Raw genomic sequence first — 16,024 nt, forward strand, 5'->3', positions numbered from 1 at the left:
GATTTAATTACGTCAGAAATTATTTTGAACATAGCAACCATGGTCATTTTTTTATGCACACAAAAGCCAGTTGTAGGAGTGGTTTACACCACTCAAAAATGAGACGTTATGGATCCGCAGGCTGCACCATGTTCCCTGTAGGTTCAGCACAGAGACTCACTCTGATTACTCTGATTACTTCTCAGTCTCTGCAGGATTAAACGACCCGTTCTGTCAATATGTCTGATATCTGTTCCGTGTAGCCATTCTGAACGAGTTGTGGCGGAATAAGTATTTTAAATGTATTCAAAACTACACTTCAGTAAAAGTACTCCTGTAAAAAAGTACTGACATCTAAGTATACAGTACCTGCATTACTCTTACTCATTATGCGGAATCAATGGTCCATTTCATTAGTGTGTTAATGTGTTCATCGTTTTAATGCTGCAGCCACAGCTAAAGGTGGGACTGATTTCAATGACTTCATAGTGCTGCTGGGTAGATTGACCTGTATGGGCTATAAGAGTCACATCGCCAACGGCTTCTGCCATAAATATGGGAAAAAGAGGGAAGGGAAAATAATGGGAGGTAAAAAGAAAGAAAAGTCCCACCCAGTAAGCGCATTCTATACATGAGTTGGGCGTTGTCATAGTCTACCACAGCCCAGTGAAAGCCCATTCTGGCAGCCAGCTCGTAGCATATGGCTCATTAGTCAGATAGGGTTTGAATCCTGCACCACTATTTTTGTGCCAACCGCAAACAACATCGAGTCCGATGTGGCAGGTTAAGACTCACCCGTGGTTTAGGTTAGGGTATAGGGTTAGGTAGTAATGTCCGACATACATCGCTATTCATCACACTGTATCAGAAATGCATTAATCAGATGATGCCTTTCTGTCAGAAAGGCAGTTACCAGACTGGTAATTCTGTCAGAATGCAGTTACCAGAATGCTATTTCTGTCAGAAAGAAATATATCACTGTATTTCTATCAGAAATGCATTAATCAGATGGTATTTCTGTCAGAAAGGCTGTTACCAGACTGATATTTCGGTCAGAAAGACACCTGTGGCTTCCTTCAAAGGACCAGATTCAAGAAGCTCATATTTTGAGTCTACGGACATTTACGACCATCCCTATACGTTATACGCGTGGAATTCATCATTTGAAATTGGCCGTGACTTTGGCCGTAAACTACGTCCATTCTCAAGTCAAGTCCGACCCTGACCTACAGGGATCCACGCTTGCGTATATGTATTTACAATGCTTTAGTCTTCATGCTGAATCATAGTATATATAGAATAGAATAGAATAGAATAGAATAGAATATTCAAACAAAATATACAAGACTATGTGCCCAACATTGGTCAACACATAAAAAATATAGCCAGCTTGCGCTTGTAGGCCTATGCATATTCTATTGTTCACATGACGGTCTGACAGAAACAGACTGAAAGTCACTAGGGCTAATTATAAAGTATAACAAATAGAAGTCCAAATTAATGGCATCGGCGTGTTTGCAAGTGGGCCAGTCAAAGTTCTAATCCAGCTAGCTCTCCAGCGCTCTCCAAATCATGCCTTAAATGATAAAACACCGACTGCCTCGCTGGGCACAGAATGATGTGCCACATTTTTTCGTGGTATTAATTATAATAGGCTACTGTAGGCTACTATATTGATCTCATCATGAACGACATGCCTCAGCACCGAACTTCCATCATGCCAAGTGGCAACTCCAAATGTCCCACGAATCATTTTAATATAATTGACGACATCATCAAATGAACCATTCATACTATCTAGCCAACTACTGTATCTGACGATGAAGGATATATATAGGCTACGCGCCGTATGGTTGAAAATTGAATTAGCTACGTGTGCAGATTCAGAACAAATCCATTCCCCAGGCATTCAGACAAATCAAAAGACAGTCTTCCCCTCATTAATCAATGGGCAGCTCTGATAAAAAAAAATATCAGATATCTTTTTTTTTTACCTCTGCAAAGGTGAGTGAGCCAATTGTTCAATAGAAAGTGCTTTTATAATATAAGTATTGCCATGAGGTTGAACTTAAATAAATAAATTAACTAGAGTTGCATTAGTGAGATTAGTGAGAGTAGCCTATACTTTATAACGTTCAGTCAGTTGACATTGTGGGAGAATCGCCTGTCAAAATAAACTGATTTGCAATTTATTGCGGTGCGGTGCATCGTGGAGCACCGCCTTCACCATTGTAAGCTTGGAGATCTGTGCATTTTTCAGGCTGTTATATGTTGTTTTTCACCGGAGGTGAGATATTTCCTGTTGCCTTATATGGTGTGAAATGGGCGTGGATGTTCTATTATACCAGGCGAAACGCTTGGGAAAGACGCGAAATGAGCTACACCCGCGATACGCACTTAAATTAAGCCATTACACCACCTTTTGTGAATGACACGTGAGATAGGAATATACACACTCATTTACGCACTTCATTTACACCTAGTCATACATTTCCTTTGTGAATCTGGCCCAAAGTGAGGGAAGCCTCGCCCCTACTATGTAGGCTATATACATATGTCAGAAGCCGGTGGCGCCTGATTTCACCCACGTGCAGCTTCCACCTGGAATTATTTCTGCTGCTCCAGACTATGGCGGAAGCATTTGGAAAATGTGGGAGGCAACAGTTTGTCTCACGAGACAACCTGAGGGAAGAGGAATTATGTTGAAAGACCCGCCAATGATCTCAGGAACATCAGTGATAAATGTGTCCCAGGTAGGGATGTGCTGATGAGACATTGTGGCCGATAGCGATATCGATATCCGATATAATGAATTGCTGTTATGGCCGATAACCGATATTACCGATGTCGATATGATCTCATTCTATAAAAATGTATAATAATTTTGTCCATTCTGAAATAGTCTGCACTGCAGGCTTAGGCAAGTCAGATTTAACTTTAATACCTTTACATTTAATATTGTGAGCTTGTAGATCTGTTCAAGCTGTTACTTTGGGCTTGTTTATCTGTAAAGACAGACCGATTAATCAATCGGTCTGATTGATTAATCGAACCGATGCCGATTAATCTAAAAACAACTAGAATTGGCCGATACCGATGTGTTTGCCGATTAATCTCACATCACTAGTCCCAGGGTATCCTAGGATGTTTGATTCATTACTAGGAGATGATTATGTAAATTATTTTGTTACTTTCCATCACTGTGCAAAAGTAAAGGTACTGTAGCAACTGGTACCAACCACATGCAAAGGTATACAGTATGGTGCATGATGACCTTCAATGTAAATTACTTTTTTGGTAAATAATATTTTGATCATATATTGCTGGATAATGCAACACACGTTTATACATTAACAGTATATAACTATAAGTATATGTGGGTAAAGATCCAATGTTCCAAATCCATGAGCATAAAATAGAATTCACAAATATCAGAACGCTCGCCGAACTTATTCTGAATTCTAAAAACATGCACGCTAAAATCCCAAGTGTTCATTTATCCATGTTGTATTAAGCCAGAGATCTACAAATGTACCAAATGGACCCGTGCGGTTTAATTTGAATTGTTTAAACCTTGCAGGTCCATTTGGTTTCATTTGTATGCTCTCGGGGTTAAATGAACATCGAGGATGTTGCTGTGTAAAAGACTAGACATCTGCACTAGCGTTAGTCAATGTACCATGGCTAATTGGTTTCATCTAATTGAAAGGGGGTGTTGTAGTTATATCTATACATTTTTAATCAGCAGTTCACTGTGACTGGCTACATAAAGGAGACGGAACAGAGGCCATTGGTGGAGCTTACTTCATATCAAATGAATCTGCAACGGATTATATTTCACAAGAAAATAACAAAGCCTCAGTATTTCTCTCATCTCTCTCTCTTTCTAAGAAAAAAAGGGAAATTCTATTCTTTGTATTGTTGGCTTGGAAGCGGTTAATTAGATTTAATAATAATAATGAATTGCATTTTCATAGCGCTTTTCTATGCACTACGTGCCTACTCAAAGCGCTTTTACAATGGTTCATTCATTCATACATTGGGAGGTGAAGCGGCGAACAGTCAACGCCAGCGTCCTCACTTCCCACATTCACACACCAATGGTGGCAAGCTCACACCGACCGACTCATTGGAGGCAATGCAGGGTTCAGTGTCTTGCCCAAGGACACTTCGACATGTAGACAGGAGGAGCCGGGATTCGAACCGCCGACCCATGGATCATTGGACGACCTGCTCTACCTCCTGAGCCACAGCCTCAGGAGGTAGAGCAGGAGGTAGACAAAGCACATTTAGGACAAAGCACATTTCTCATCTCTCTCTCAAAAAAAAGAAGAGAACAATACATTAAATAATGTGTATTGTTGGCTTGAAAGCAGTTAATTGGATTTAAGTGTTTGGGTGCTGATGGCTAGCCTGGTTAGCTGATGGCAGCATCATGACTCAATCTAATTTCAGAAGAAGCACTGCCCCCTTCTGGGCGTTTTAAAAGGCCAAACACTGAAGACCTGAACAGAGACCAATGTAAAGACAGCAGGGAGAACAATGATGCCTCATCTGAAAGTGAGGTTCAGGGACCCCCAGGGGTCCTTTAGTGGGTTCTTGATAGATCTTCGTCAGGTCAATAAAGTAATTATCTGTGCCAGTACAGTACACTGTACTGTACTGTACTGGCACACCTGAAATCACCATATATACAGTTAATGTGCGTTTGTGTGTTTGTTAGGTTGCGCACAGGTGGTGAAAACAACCATGCTGTTTTCGTGCTCAGACATACCCAGCCAGCCAGCTACCCACACACATAGTCACTTAAGGAAGTGGTTTGCACCACTTAAAAACACAAATTAAAAGTATGTCATGACATCACAGGTCCCTCTCAAATTTTTGGTGCTGGCCCCCCAGTCTGGCGGAGTCAGGTTACCAGCTAGTATGCTCTGAAACATTTTATCAACACAAATCTTGTAGGCTATGGTGGTGCCACTGCCTGGCACAAAATATTTTCTGATGGGGGCCGTCAAATGCATATTAATTTAATATGGCGGTCCTTGATTTGAGAAAAGTTTGAGCTAAAGCTAAAAGTTTCATTCAGTTAAAAAGTTAACAGATTACAGCTTTAATGACTGAACTGAATCAGAAATAAATTAAATTAATGACATTTTGTACAAAACAGAGTAGTTGATTGTTTTTTTTAAATAACTAAAACATTCCCATGAAAATCAAAAAAGTTAGATTTAATTTGAATCGTTTAATTTGAAAAGTGAACAGCTCATTTGTACAGTGGGTCAGCCTTAAAGATCTTTTGTATTATATTAAAAAAGAAAAAAAAAGAAAAAAAAAACATCTATACATCTTCAAAGTGAAGTAATTTCTTTTCTGCAGCTATTTTCGTGTAACATTGGTAAAACTAGAAAATACCACGGTGAAATACTTAAATTACAATTAAAACATTTTTTGTCAGTGTTAGAGGATGTACAATATAAAGTTGATTCATCTATACAGTGGCAGCCAGCAGGGTGGCTCGCATTTACAAAGTACCTTACAATTATGAAAAATAAAAACATAATTTTTCCTGCCGCAATATTTTAATGACAAAATAATCGTAGACTTTGTTTATTAAATTAATTTCAAAGCTGTGGAAATTCTAAACGTTTCTGTACTCCCACTTAAAAGTAAGTTAAGTAAGGTGCTTCGATACAGATTAATGAACCAAAATGTGCTGCAAGAAAAATCATTTAAATAATGACAATACACAGTAAAAATGCACGCAAAAGGGGGTGGCGGGGTGCAAATCGACACTCTGTTGTTGGTTCTGTGCACAGAGCTGAACACTTGATCCAGAACAGGTTACAACTTTTAATTAAAAGGTGCTGCGAGTGATATTCTGTCAAAATAAGTGTTAAACAGCTCTATAGTCTGCTAATAATAATTGTCGTTGTGCCGTAACAGGATCTCCCCGTCTCTCCAGCTCTTTAATAAAAAAAGAAAATACCACGTTCACGTCAGCATACCAATTTCATCGAATCAAGGGAGAGCACACAAACAAGTGAAATGGGAAGTGATGAACAAAAACATGGACCAGACACATTTTCACCAATTTTATCCCAATTGGATAAAAGTGGTGACCGACCTGAACATGGGTGTTCTGTTTACTATAGAGCTGGAGAGACATGAGAGCTGAACAAACTCCATTGCGATGATTCAGAATGTCATTCATAACTTTTCTTTTAACGAAGAACATTTTTGTTTTAACATGGAAATATCCCAGCAACTGTAAAATGTCGCGTTACAAACCATTTCACATTTTGTTATATCAAAATATTTTCTCTCATCAGAATTAAGGCCGGCACCAGTGATCGCCCCACACTGACACATGTTTAGATGCGGTACTGATATTTATAATCGCCCATGAACAGTGTGAAATACGGAGTACCAATGTGAAATAACAGTAATATGGTCTCATTTCAGAGAAGTTGTGTCCAATATTAACCACGCAAGCCCTATACACTCCGTGGAACGACAAACGTTGTGAGCTTGTAGATCGGCAATTTATTTTATTCTCTCTCTCGCCATTTCTGAAAGCTTTCTAAAGGCTTAATGTGGTCTAAGTACCACCGATGCTAAACTGAAGAATCACCTCAACCAATTTCTTGTGCATGTTCCGATTCTCGAGTGTACAAAAATATATTTATATATGGTATATCCTGTTAAAAGAAAGAAAAAAAATCAAGAAAAAGAAAGGCAGGGAAAGCCCTCGTCTGAACCTTGTTTTTGTTGTCCTCTGCGGAAGACATGAGAAAAGAAACATAAACGGAGGAGGACGGCGTTTGATCTGTCGACCTCCATCACGTTTATCATCGCCCCGGTGTCATGTACATTCCGTTCTCTCGCGTCGAAACGGGACATTTCCAGAGGAACGCGGTCGTGGAATCGATGCCTCCCAACTCACAGTGTGTTGGCACAGGACAGGACAGGACACCCCCCTCCAGTATGGCCAAGGTCCAAAAATACAGTGTTTACAACCAACAGAAAAAACCCTCCCAACGTTTTGGCCTAACAGTCTGGAACTCCTTATAGTACAGTACAGCAAGCCCGGAGGGTTTTTCTCTTTTATTTATTTTACTAGAATCAACAGTGGTGGTTGTAGCCGACATGTTGGGTCCGTTGCAGTGGTTCCACATTCAGTGTTTTCAGCAGTAGTTATTTTTCGCCCCCCGCTAGAGTCAGACAGGCTGCAGGCCATGATGCAGTAGTGGGACTGAAATCTCCAGCCAGTCCAGTCAGTCCCCTGGTTCTTTCTCTTTCTCCGTCATATTGAAGAGATATTCCCTCCTCTGCACCCCGTTTCGTCATTAACCGTCGCCCTCCAGTGTTTAAGTGCTGTGAGTTCTGTGTCCACATGGCTACGGTCTGTGAAATCTGGAGGACCATGGACAAAACAAAAAGGTGAAAAGTTGTTTAGGAGTCAGGCCTGGGCAGACAGGCTTTGCGTGCCTCAGTGAAGTTAGCACCCCACATGAAAAAAACATTGGTGATGTTTTGTAGTGCTGGATTCATTGTGCTGTAAATTGTATCATTTGTGCTGGTACCATTTTTGATATATTTTAAGTTATGTTTATGAGCTTTGCTGAGCCTTGCACCCCCTTAATTGTGCTTTTTGTTTTGTTTTTTAAATATTTATTTACATTTAAAAGGAGGTATTTAATGAGGTCATGACGTCATTCTCCACCCCACCACCAGGAGGTGCAAGGCTGAGCAAAGCTCATAAAATGATACCAGCACAAATTTAACATTTTACACAATGTAGTACAAATCCAGCACTAAAGAATGACACCAATTCTATTCATGTATTATCTTATGGGGGGCTAACTTCACTAATAGGCAGGGTACAACACATTTTTTTAGAGTTTTTCCCTGTTTCTGTTTGTTCTGTTACTTGTAAGGATTAAAACAAATAAAAATTAAATTAAATAAAAAAAGCTAAAGTAGCAGATCTACAAGCTCAAGACGTGTAGCTTCACACCACGTTTCGAGCTTGCAGATCTGCTACATTTGATGCTTTTGAACGATTCTCTAGGCTATGAAATACATGAACACAACACAGTTCACTTGGTTAGGTGTAAAAGAGCCACTTGACACTGACCTGGTGTAGATCCTGCTCTCCTCGTGAACTTCCATCTCGGAACTCTTGAACTCATTCAGCTCCTTGCGGATGGCAGCCTGAGAGAGGACATTAATGAAGAAAATGTTAGGAAAACAAAACGTTGGCTTGTTTCATTGGTATGACTGGATTCAGAGTGAGTTGATCAAGTAACCAACAAATAAACTCAATGTTCAGTAATTATGAATTCATAATGGCAACTGATGTGATTCTATACAGTATTAGGGGTGGAAATCTCCAGGGCTACGATTAGAATATAAATCGATTACCGATGCATCTCGATTCCAATATTATTTCCCTCACTGTGGGACTAGTAAACAAAGTGCTTCCATTATCTTTTATTATATAAACAAACAAACAAACAAAAACATTAATCAGCTTTCTTTAAATTATACAATTTTAATTTGCCAACATACAAAAAAAAAGAAAGATGGGTTTGATATTTTATGTTGCACCACAAGTGACTGAGGGGAAACAGTATTTCACATTCTTATGTATGTAAGTACTAAGTACATGGGGAAAGTGACAAATGAATATTTAGATTCTTGAAGACTTTATTAGTCAGAAATGTAAACAGCACGTGGTACAGTAAGACATTAAGGCTACAAAGGACACAACAACGTCCATGGGACATGTTTCCAGAGGCCCTTCGATGTGTGATTCGTGTGAAATTTGTGACACTTTCCTTCTCCTGAAAATAAATGGTTTGTGAGGTTTCAGCCACGACTTGCGACCGTACCCATTATCTCTAAACAAACATGTAGACATAAGAGCTCTCACAGAAGCAGTTATTTCTTGACAAAACCTCTTATCAATAAAAATAAATCAATTATTTTAACATTTAAATTGTATTTTTTGTAAATGATTGCCCCACTTTATCATCCAAGAGTGTCACACAAAAGTAAGCCAATCTATTTATTTTATTTATTTATTTGACAGGGACAAAGCTCATTAATCAACATGTCAGTTTTCACATCAATGTAAATGGGCCAGAGTTAGCCAAAGCTAAATTTCATCTGTAGTCCCTGGGCAGGCTCTTAAGAAATGAATGATAAAACGAAAGACATAGTGTAGTGTGCCAGCACACAACACCATGCGTTGATGCCATGTGTGCATATGTGCCAGCACCCAACACTATGTCCATACAAAAACACAATACAACAGATAAAAGAAAGACAGAGTGTGTGTGCCGGCACACAGCACCATGCGTTGATGCCATGTGGCATCTACAAGCTCACAACGTGTCGAATCGCAACGCGTTGTGAGCTTGTAGTTCGGCTATTTTCAAATTGTTAATTTGGACATACAAGGACATACAAAAAAGGACATACAAGGTTTTCACCCGAACCAATACTATTTTTGTTTCGTTTCAACATCGCAGTCGAACAGGCTTCAGTGGAGCAGGTAATACCCCGGTGTAGAACTCAACAGAGCCATTATGCTGCCTTCATTTGACATTTCTGGGATTCTTCAATCCTCGCATGGTGGACCACAGCACAACACACTAAGGCAGTGCTTCTCAAACCTTCAATCCTCGCATGGTGGACCACAGCACAACACACTAAGGCAGTGCTTCTCAAACCTTCAATCCTCGCATGGTGGACCACAGCACAACACACTAAGGCAGTGCTTCTCAAACCTTCAATCCTCGCATGGTGGACCACAGCACAACACACTAAGGCAGTGCTTCTCAAACCTTCAATCCTCGCATGGTGGACCACAGCACAACACACTAAGGCAGTGCTTCTCAAACCTTCAATCCTCGCATGGTGGACCACAGCACAACACGCTAAGGCAGTGCTTCTCAAACCTTCAATCCTCGCATGGTGGACCACAGCACAACACGCTAAGGCAGTGCTTCTCAAACCTTCAATCCTCGCATGGTGGACCACAGCACAACACACTAAGGCAGTGCTTCTCAAACCTTCAATCCTCGCATGGTGGACCACAGCACAACACGCTAAGGCAGTGCTTCTCAAACCTTCAATCCTCTCATGGTGGACCACAGCACAACACGCTAAGGCAGTGCTTCTCAAACCTTTTCATGTCAAAGACATTTTAATTTTTTAATAGACAATTTATATATGTTAACACATGTTGGGGACCACCCTTGTGATGCCAATGGGCAGTAGAGGGTAGTAGTGGTAGTAGACCCACAGTTTGAGAATCACTACGCTTACATGTGTTTGCGTGTGTGTGTAGTGTATGACATGGTGGTGTGTGGTCTCACCTTGTCGGCAGGTGTGAGCTTGGTCCAGGGCTTGTCGGCTCGCCGGTCATAGTCGTGAGCGTGGGTGGCCTCTACGGACTCATGGAAACGCAGGATCTTCCTTTCCTGCAGCTCAGCCACCGTCGGCCTTTGAGACAACTGATGATGGTGACGATAGACGGGACACAATGTTAGAACTTTAACACTAACAGATGAGGGACATTTTATTCTGAAAATCCCCGCCTTTCATTTCCCCCCAAAACCGGGAGAACCGGGTGAAACTTCCATGCACCCCCAGCATAAGTCTGATCTCTCTTTAGCGTTAATATTCTAACCGAGATGCATGATGAAGTCAGAGATTAGGACAGAACATCAGCGGTATGATCAATCTGCATGGAGGCAGCGTAGATTCAGAGAAAATAAGGAAGTTTGTCGGGCCGTAAGCCAGGAAGTGAATGGAATCAATCAAAACGAGCAATTATCTGACATTCAGAGGTGTTGCGCACCAGCGAATATATATTCAATCTCCAAAGTCAAACTCATAAGTTCACAATGCATCATGCCGCCCCTCGTTGTGAGTTTTAAGATCTGCACACTATTAATCTCATGCTTATGTATACTTCTGGCAGAAGAGGATATATGAGAATATTAGTAGGCCTATGTAAAATCATTAAAATTGTAATGATTTGTAATGAAAAGAAAGAAAAACATCAGCTACAGTTGATTATGCCCATGCATGCCTACTGAATGATTATGCCACAATGCCACATATGCATTTAGCCTACAATACACGCAGCTTTCTCTGGGTGTCCGGAGCTCTACCGCTCTCGTCTGGACTAACAGCCCGAGCCGTTCGTGTGGAAAGCACCTAAGACAACCAGTCCTAATTAAATATTAATTTATAAGTATAGTAATACAAACGTGCGTGTGAGCATGCATGCGTGTGTGTGTGTGTGCACATGCGTTTGGATATGTGTGTGTGTGTGTGTGTGTGTGTGTGTGTGTGTGTGTGTGTGTGTGTGTGTGTGTGTGTGTGTAATCCTGACCTTTCTGGTGAGTCTGCGTTTGATCTCACTTCTCTCCATTCGTCGGTCGTCTTCGTTCTTGGCTGGAGGAGAGAGAAGACATTCCGTGAGAGAGAGAAAAACACACTGCAGTGCACAGCTTAGCCAGGTTTCTGATGCTCGCATACCAGTGGAGGACAGAACATAAGTACGGTATGTTTTTGCAAGCGTTCACTTTCACTCTGCTACATTTCAAATCATTTCGACTGCACTACATTTCTGAGAAGGGACCTAAACTTACAAAAATCTATTATGAAATAACCACCCCATATAAAATATAGTGATCAACAAGCTCACAATGTTTCACGGTGCAACATGTTGTGAGGATGTACATTTTGTCACTATTTTTGAACATTTCTGATGTTTATTTTTTTGAGAATGCTCTAAATGTCAACACAACATTGCATTGCTATCAAAACGAAAACCTACTTCATAATTTGTACTTTTGCATACTCGAGTATATTGTCCACCACTGTTGCATACCATGGTGGTGTAGTAACATGAGTGCTTTTAATCCACCTGCGTTCTCTCTCTCTCTCTCTCTCTCTCTCCCCCCACAAGGCCTTGCTTTGTCTCAACGCATGGCTTCGCACCGGCACTTTGACCCGGTGCTTTGAGGACAAAGTGAGACAGCATGGTGATAAAATGGTGCAGATGGATTTTTTTTGCTTTCATTACTTTGATGATCGACTCCGCAATCGGGCAAAAACCTTGTATGTCCAAAACTGAAAATTGTCATCCATCTAATCATTCTAATGGATCCATTGCAGATATTATTTAGTCACAAGCTCTTGTTAATACATATAATTGACCACTTTCACATTCAATTATTTTCTAAAACACCAATAGCAGCAGATCGCTATTTTGGAAATGGTGGCAAATTATTTATGACACCCCTTATTATTTTCTGAAATTATGCATCTTATCTGTCCAATGGTTCACAGAAGGACTGCGTACCAAGTAAGCTCAGTTAACCCGCTCCCCACATTGTTGGAACAATCCCAGCAGGACTGTACCGTTGCATTCAACAGGGCAGTTTCTCACTGACAGTAATCTTAATGTTTGAAACTGTATGTGTTATTAGGCAAAATAAGCCTCTGCTTCAGCCTACACCTTTTCAGGCCACTAGCATCAGTACTATGTATGTTAAGGACAATTACATATTAACCATTTGTTTTACCTTAATGTGATGATATATCCAATAACGAGTGGTACAGATGGAAAATTACATAACATCCATGGCGCACTGCAGCTCTGAGCTCCGTGCAGGCTGGGTCATATGCTAAATCACTTATTTAGATTTATTTATTTATTGTTATTTTTTTCTACACACCTGTCTTTCATAAGGACCAAATACGATGGATGGTGTTTTGTTTTGTTTTGTCTTTTCAACTCTACCACTGGTTGTTGGATATAATAACATCATATTACAGTAATTAAAGCACTGGTCCGGAATTCTCCTTTAAATGGGCTGAAACAAATAACTAACTAATCTTAATTTATTAATCAATCAAACCCTATTGTATTGCTGTCATTGTGAATATCTAAGGCTATGGATGTGGGACAAACGTATATCAGCAGCTGGCATTTCGTTGTTCTTTGCCAGCCCTACAGCATGCATGACATGTGTTGTCAATTGTCATATACAAGCTATTGTGCATTTCTGAAACGGACCACAAGGGGGCATAATAGAGTCCACATGAACCACTTTCAACATGTCATCCCCATTTTGGACATGTCACATTACTGAAGAGTCTATCAGTTTCTCTTCTCTCTAGATTTGTAAATTATTCTTCCGCACTGTAATTTTAACATCCTTTTACTTCTTTAGTTTGTATCGTATTCTAATGTGTATGCGGTTCCTTTGATTAATATATTATGTAAAGCACATTGAATTTCCTTGTTGAAAATGTGCCATACAAATAAACTCGATTTGCCTAGTCTTATACACGCATGTGCACAGTTGCACACACTACAATATTTAGATTAGATTTATAAAATAATATTGGTGGAATTATCATGCCTAGCTGATGATCACAGCTCCTCAGGTGATCTCCTCTCACATGATCACATGCAGAAGTACACAGCCAGTAGTGATATATCATCCAGATGGATATCAAACACATTTTTAAATGATCAGTGCGGCCCACCCCCATCATGTGAGCAGATAAGGATGTTCAAGATTGGATCCTTGGACCGCTCCCACTAAAGCACTGGTTCCCAAACACTGGGTCGGATTCGGGACCCATGGTTGGGTCGCGGTCACATTTTTATGGGTCCATTTCTTTTCTACATCTTGTTTTTAATTATTACAATTTTTCTAAGACATTCCATAAATAGACGAGACATAACTGACTTGGTAAGCCAGGGAAGATTGGAATGAGGGAGGAAGATGAGACTGATATCGGCCAGACCAAATTTATCCGCCATAATGTGACATTTTTGGACAACATTTGCATCAGAAAGTATGTACTTAGTTACTTTCTACCACTGATATTGATAAATGTGTTAAGGTGGCCTTACACTAGCCGATTTTTTTCAATCTGAAATCTGATAGCACCACACACTACAGGATAATCGGAGCGGGGCAGAGCAAATATCAAACATTCTTGCGATCCCGATCGCGCTTTGAGTGGTCGGGCACCCCCCGAGCGTCAAAAATGCCCGATTATCGGCTAGTGTAAGGCTACCTTTAGTGTGACAGAAAGTTTTGATTGATGGAATGTCTTACATGGAAGGATGTTTCTCTGCTCCAACTCGTGTGGCGAAGGTCTCTGACTCAACCTCCTTAAAACACGCACGCACGCACGCACAAACAAACACACACACACACACACACACACACACACACACAGTTCAGCATCCCAAGCAACGTTATCATGGTTAACTTAACTTAACATAACTAAATGAATTCAATTAGATTACATTTGTCTATCTAGTATTGTGGATGCAGTCCAAAGCACTCTCCCAACTAAAAACTAATTCAAACTAAACTCAAATTGAACAAGAAAAATTAGAAACCCCAGACAGGGGTACAACTCCAGATGTGTTTTTTTTTTACCGTGTCAGCGCGCTGCCAATCTTGTTCCTCACAGCAAGCCACTGCTCTCTGCTCTGCCAGCTGTTGCTATCCTGGTCCTCTTGGGCGTCGCGCTGTTCCCGCTCCTCTCGCTCCAACTTCAGCGCCAACGTGTCCTTCCTCCTTATGCGGCTAGCGAGACCACCTGTCACATACAATGCAGGCACATTCAGCAGACACTCCTTACCCAGAGTGACTTGCGACTAGAAGAAAGTTGCAATTCTGCGAAATTGCCAGTGTGGTTGCACTATTTTGTGTCTTCCTGGAAAACGCAATAGCTTTACTCGCCTCTTCAGAGATGGTGTGCCTCTTTACCCTAATCTTCTTCCTGTATCATGTATTTGCCCTGTACCTTTTCATGTATTTTGTCTTGTGTTCATTCTTTTTCATGTGGGAAGTAAAAAGCCATTTGCACACTTGTATAAATGTATAAATGAGTTTATACTAGAAAGTTCTGTTCTTGATGAATTCTGTCTTGCCATAATATTGTGACAAAATATCACAAAAGGGACTTTTGGGGTTACAGAAAAGGTAAAGGTTACACATTTTTTGTATAACATGTTTGCCATTTTCAACCCTTAACCCTAAAATAGCTGATCTGCAAGATATTTTCGGTGTGAAACTAAATCAGGCAGGATTCTGAACCTCAACCCCTATAAATAATCTGGCCTTGACCTTGAAACGGACTGTCCTGTAACTTTAGGGGTGTTAGCGATTTGACGGTGATACGATACGCATTCTCGATACATGGTTGACGATTTGATACATGGACGATATTCGTTCATTTATAGTGATGTGATTCAATGATGAATTGAAGTATTTAGCCCAAAAGGAATGCAGTCTGTGTGAAGCATGTGAACAGTGGCGATTCACTGGCAAATACATAAGACAAATACATGAAAACGTTTGAAAACGACTGCCCTGATAGGATTTCAGTTAAAAAATACAAAACAATAACATAAAATGACCTACCGGTGGGTACATCCTCATCCTCATCATCATCCTCGTCCCTGTACAGGATGGGCCCGTCAGAGTCTGTCTCCTCCTCCTCCTCCTCCTCGTCTTCCTCGCTGTCCCCGGGCCCCCCACCGCCCTCTGGGATGACGCTGACCCGGGGGTCCTCCACCAGACCCCTGCGGCTGCGTGGCTCCAGCTCCCGCGGACCCCCCCGGTACGCCGCAACGGCTGCCGTTGCCGCCCTGGGCTGGTGGGGGTGGAGCTTCCGTAACTCCTCCTCCATGTCAAAGTCATCGTCTTCTTGCCTTGAGAGGAGAGGCAAACACATTTTATTATTATTTTTTGTATTGTCATTTGTTTAATCAGGGAAGACCATTGAGAGCATGCTCTCTTTTGCAAGGACGCCCCGAGTACAATATACACATAAAAAACGACAAATAACACAATTTCACATAAGATGAAGTATAGATATTAGATAATATTAAAAGAACATATAATGCTAATACACTGGAGCTACAAAAAACAAGTACAGTCGCTACTGTATGTGTTGCATCCTCAAGTAGTGCCTTAAATGATTTTTG

General features: G+C 40.8%; 1 protein-coding gene across 3 annotated transcripts in view; it reads right to left on the reverse strand.

Moving 5' to 3' along the window:
* Window positions 1–5,106: 5,106 nt before the first annotated feature.
* phactr4a (phosphatase and actin regulator 4a) overlaps window positions 5,107–16,024 on the reverse strand; it is a 59,449-nt gene continuing 48,531 nt past the window's right edge. For 2 of the 3 annotated variants that reach the window (XM_079523341.1, XM_079523342.1), the window contains 7 exons: window positions 15,459–15,748; window positions 14,469–14,631; window positions 14,139–14,194; window positions 11,390–11,451; window positions 10,365–10,502; window positions 8,117–8,193; window positions 5,108–7,392 (listed from right to left, as the gene is read on the reverse strand). In XM_079523341.1, coding sequence (XP_079379467.1) covers window positions 7,377–7,392; window positions 8,117–8,193; window positions 10,365–10,502; window positions 11,390–11,451; window positions 14,139–14,194; window positions 14,469–14,631; window positions 15,459–15,748 — 802 coding nt within the window. In that variant the 3' untranslated portion in view covers window positions 5,108–7,376. Of the gene's footprint in view, window positions 7,393–8,116; window positions 8,194–10,364; window positions 10,503–11,389; window positions 11,452–14,138; window positions 14,195–14,468; window positions 14,632–15,458; window positions 15,749–16,024 lie in introns of all 3 variants that reach the window. The other variant, XM_079523340.1, reaches the window with a different exon arrangement.

Source organism: Electrona antarctica (assembly GCF_951216825.1).
Source record: "Electrona antarctica genome assembly, chromosome: 15".
Taxonomy (NCBI): Eukaryota; Metazoa; Chordata; class Actinopteri; order Myctophiformes; family Myctophidae; genus Electrona; species Electrona antarctica.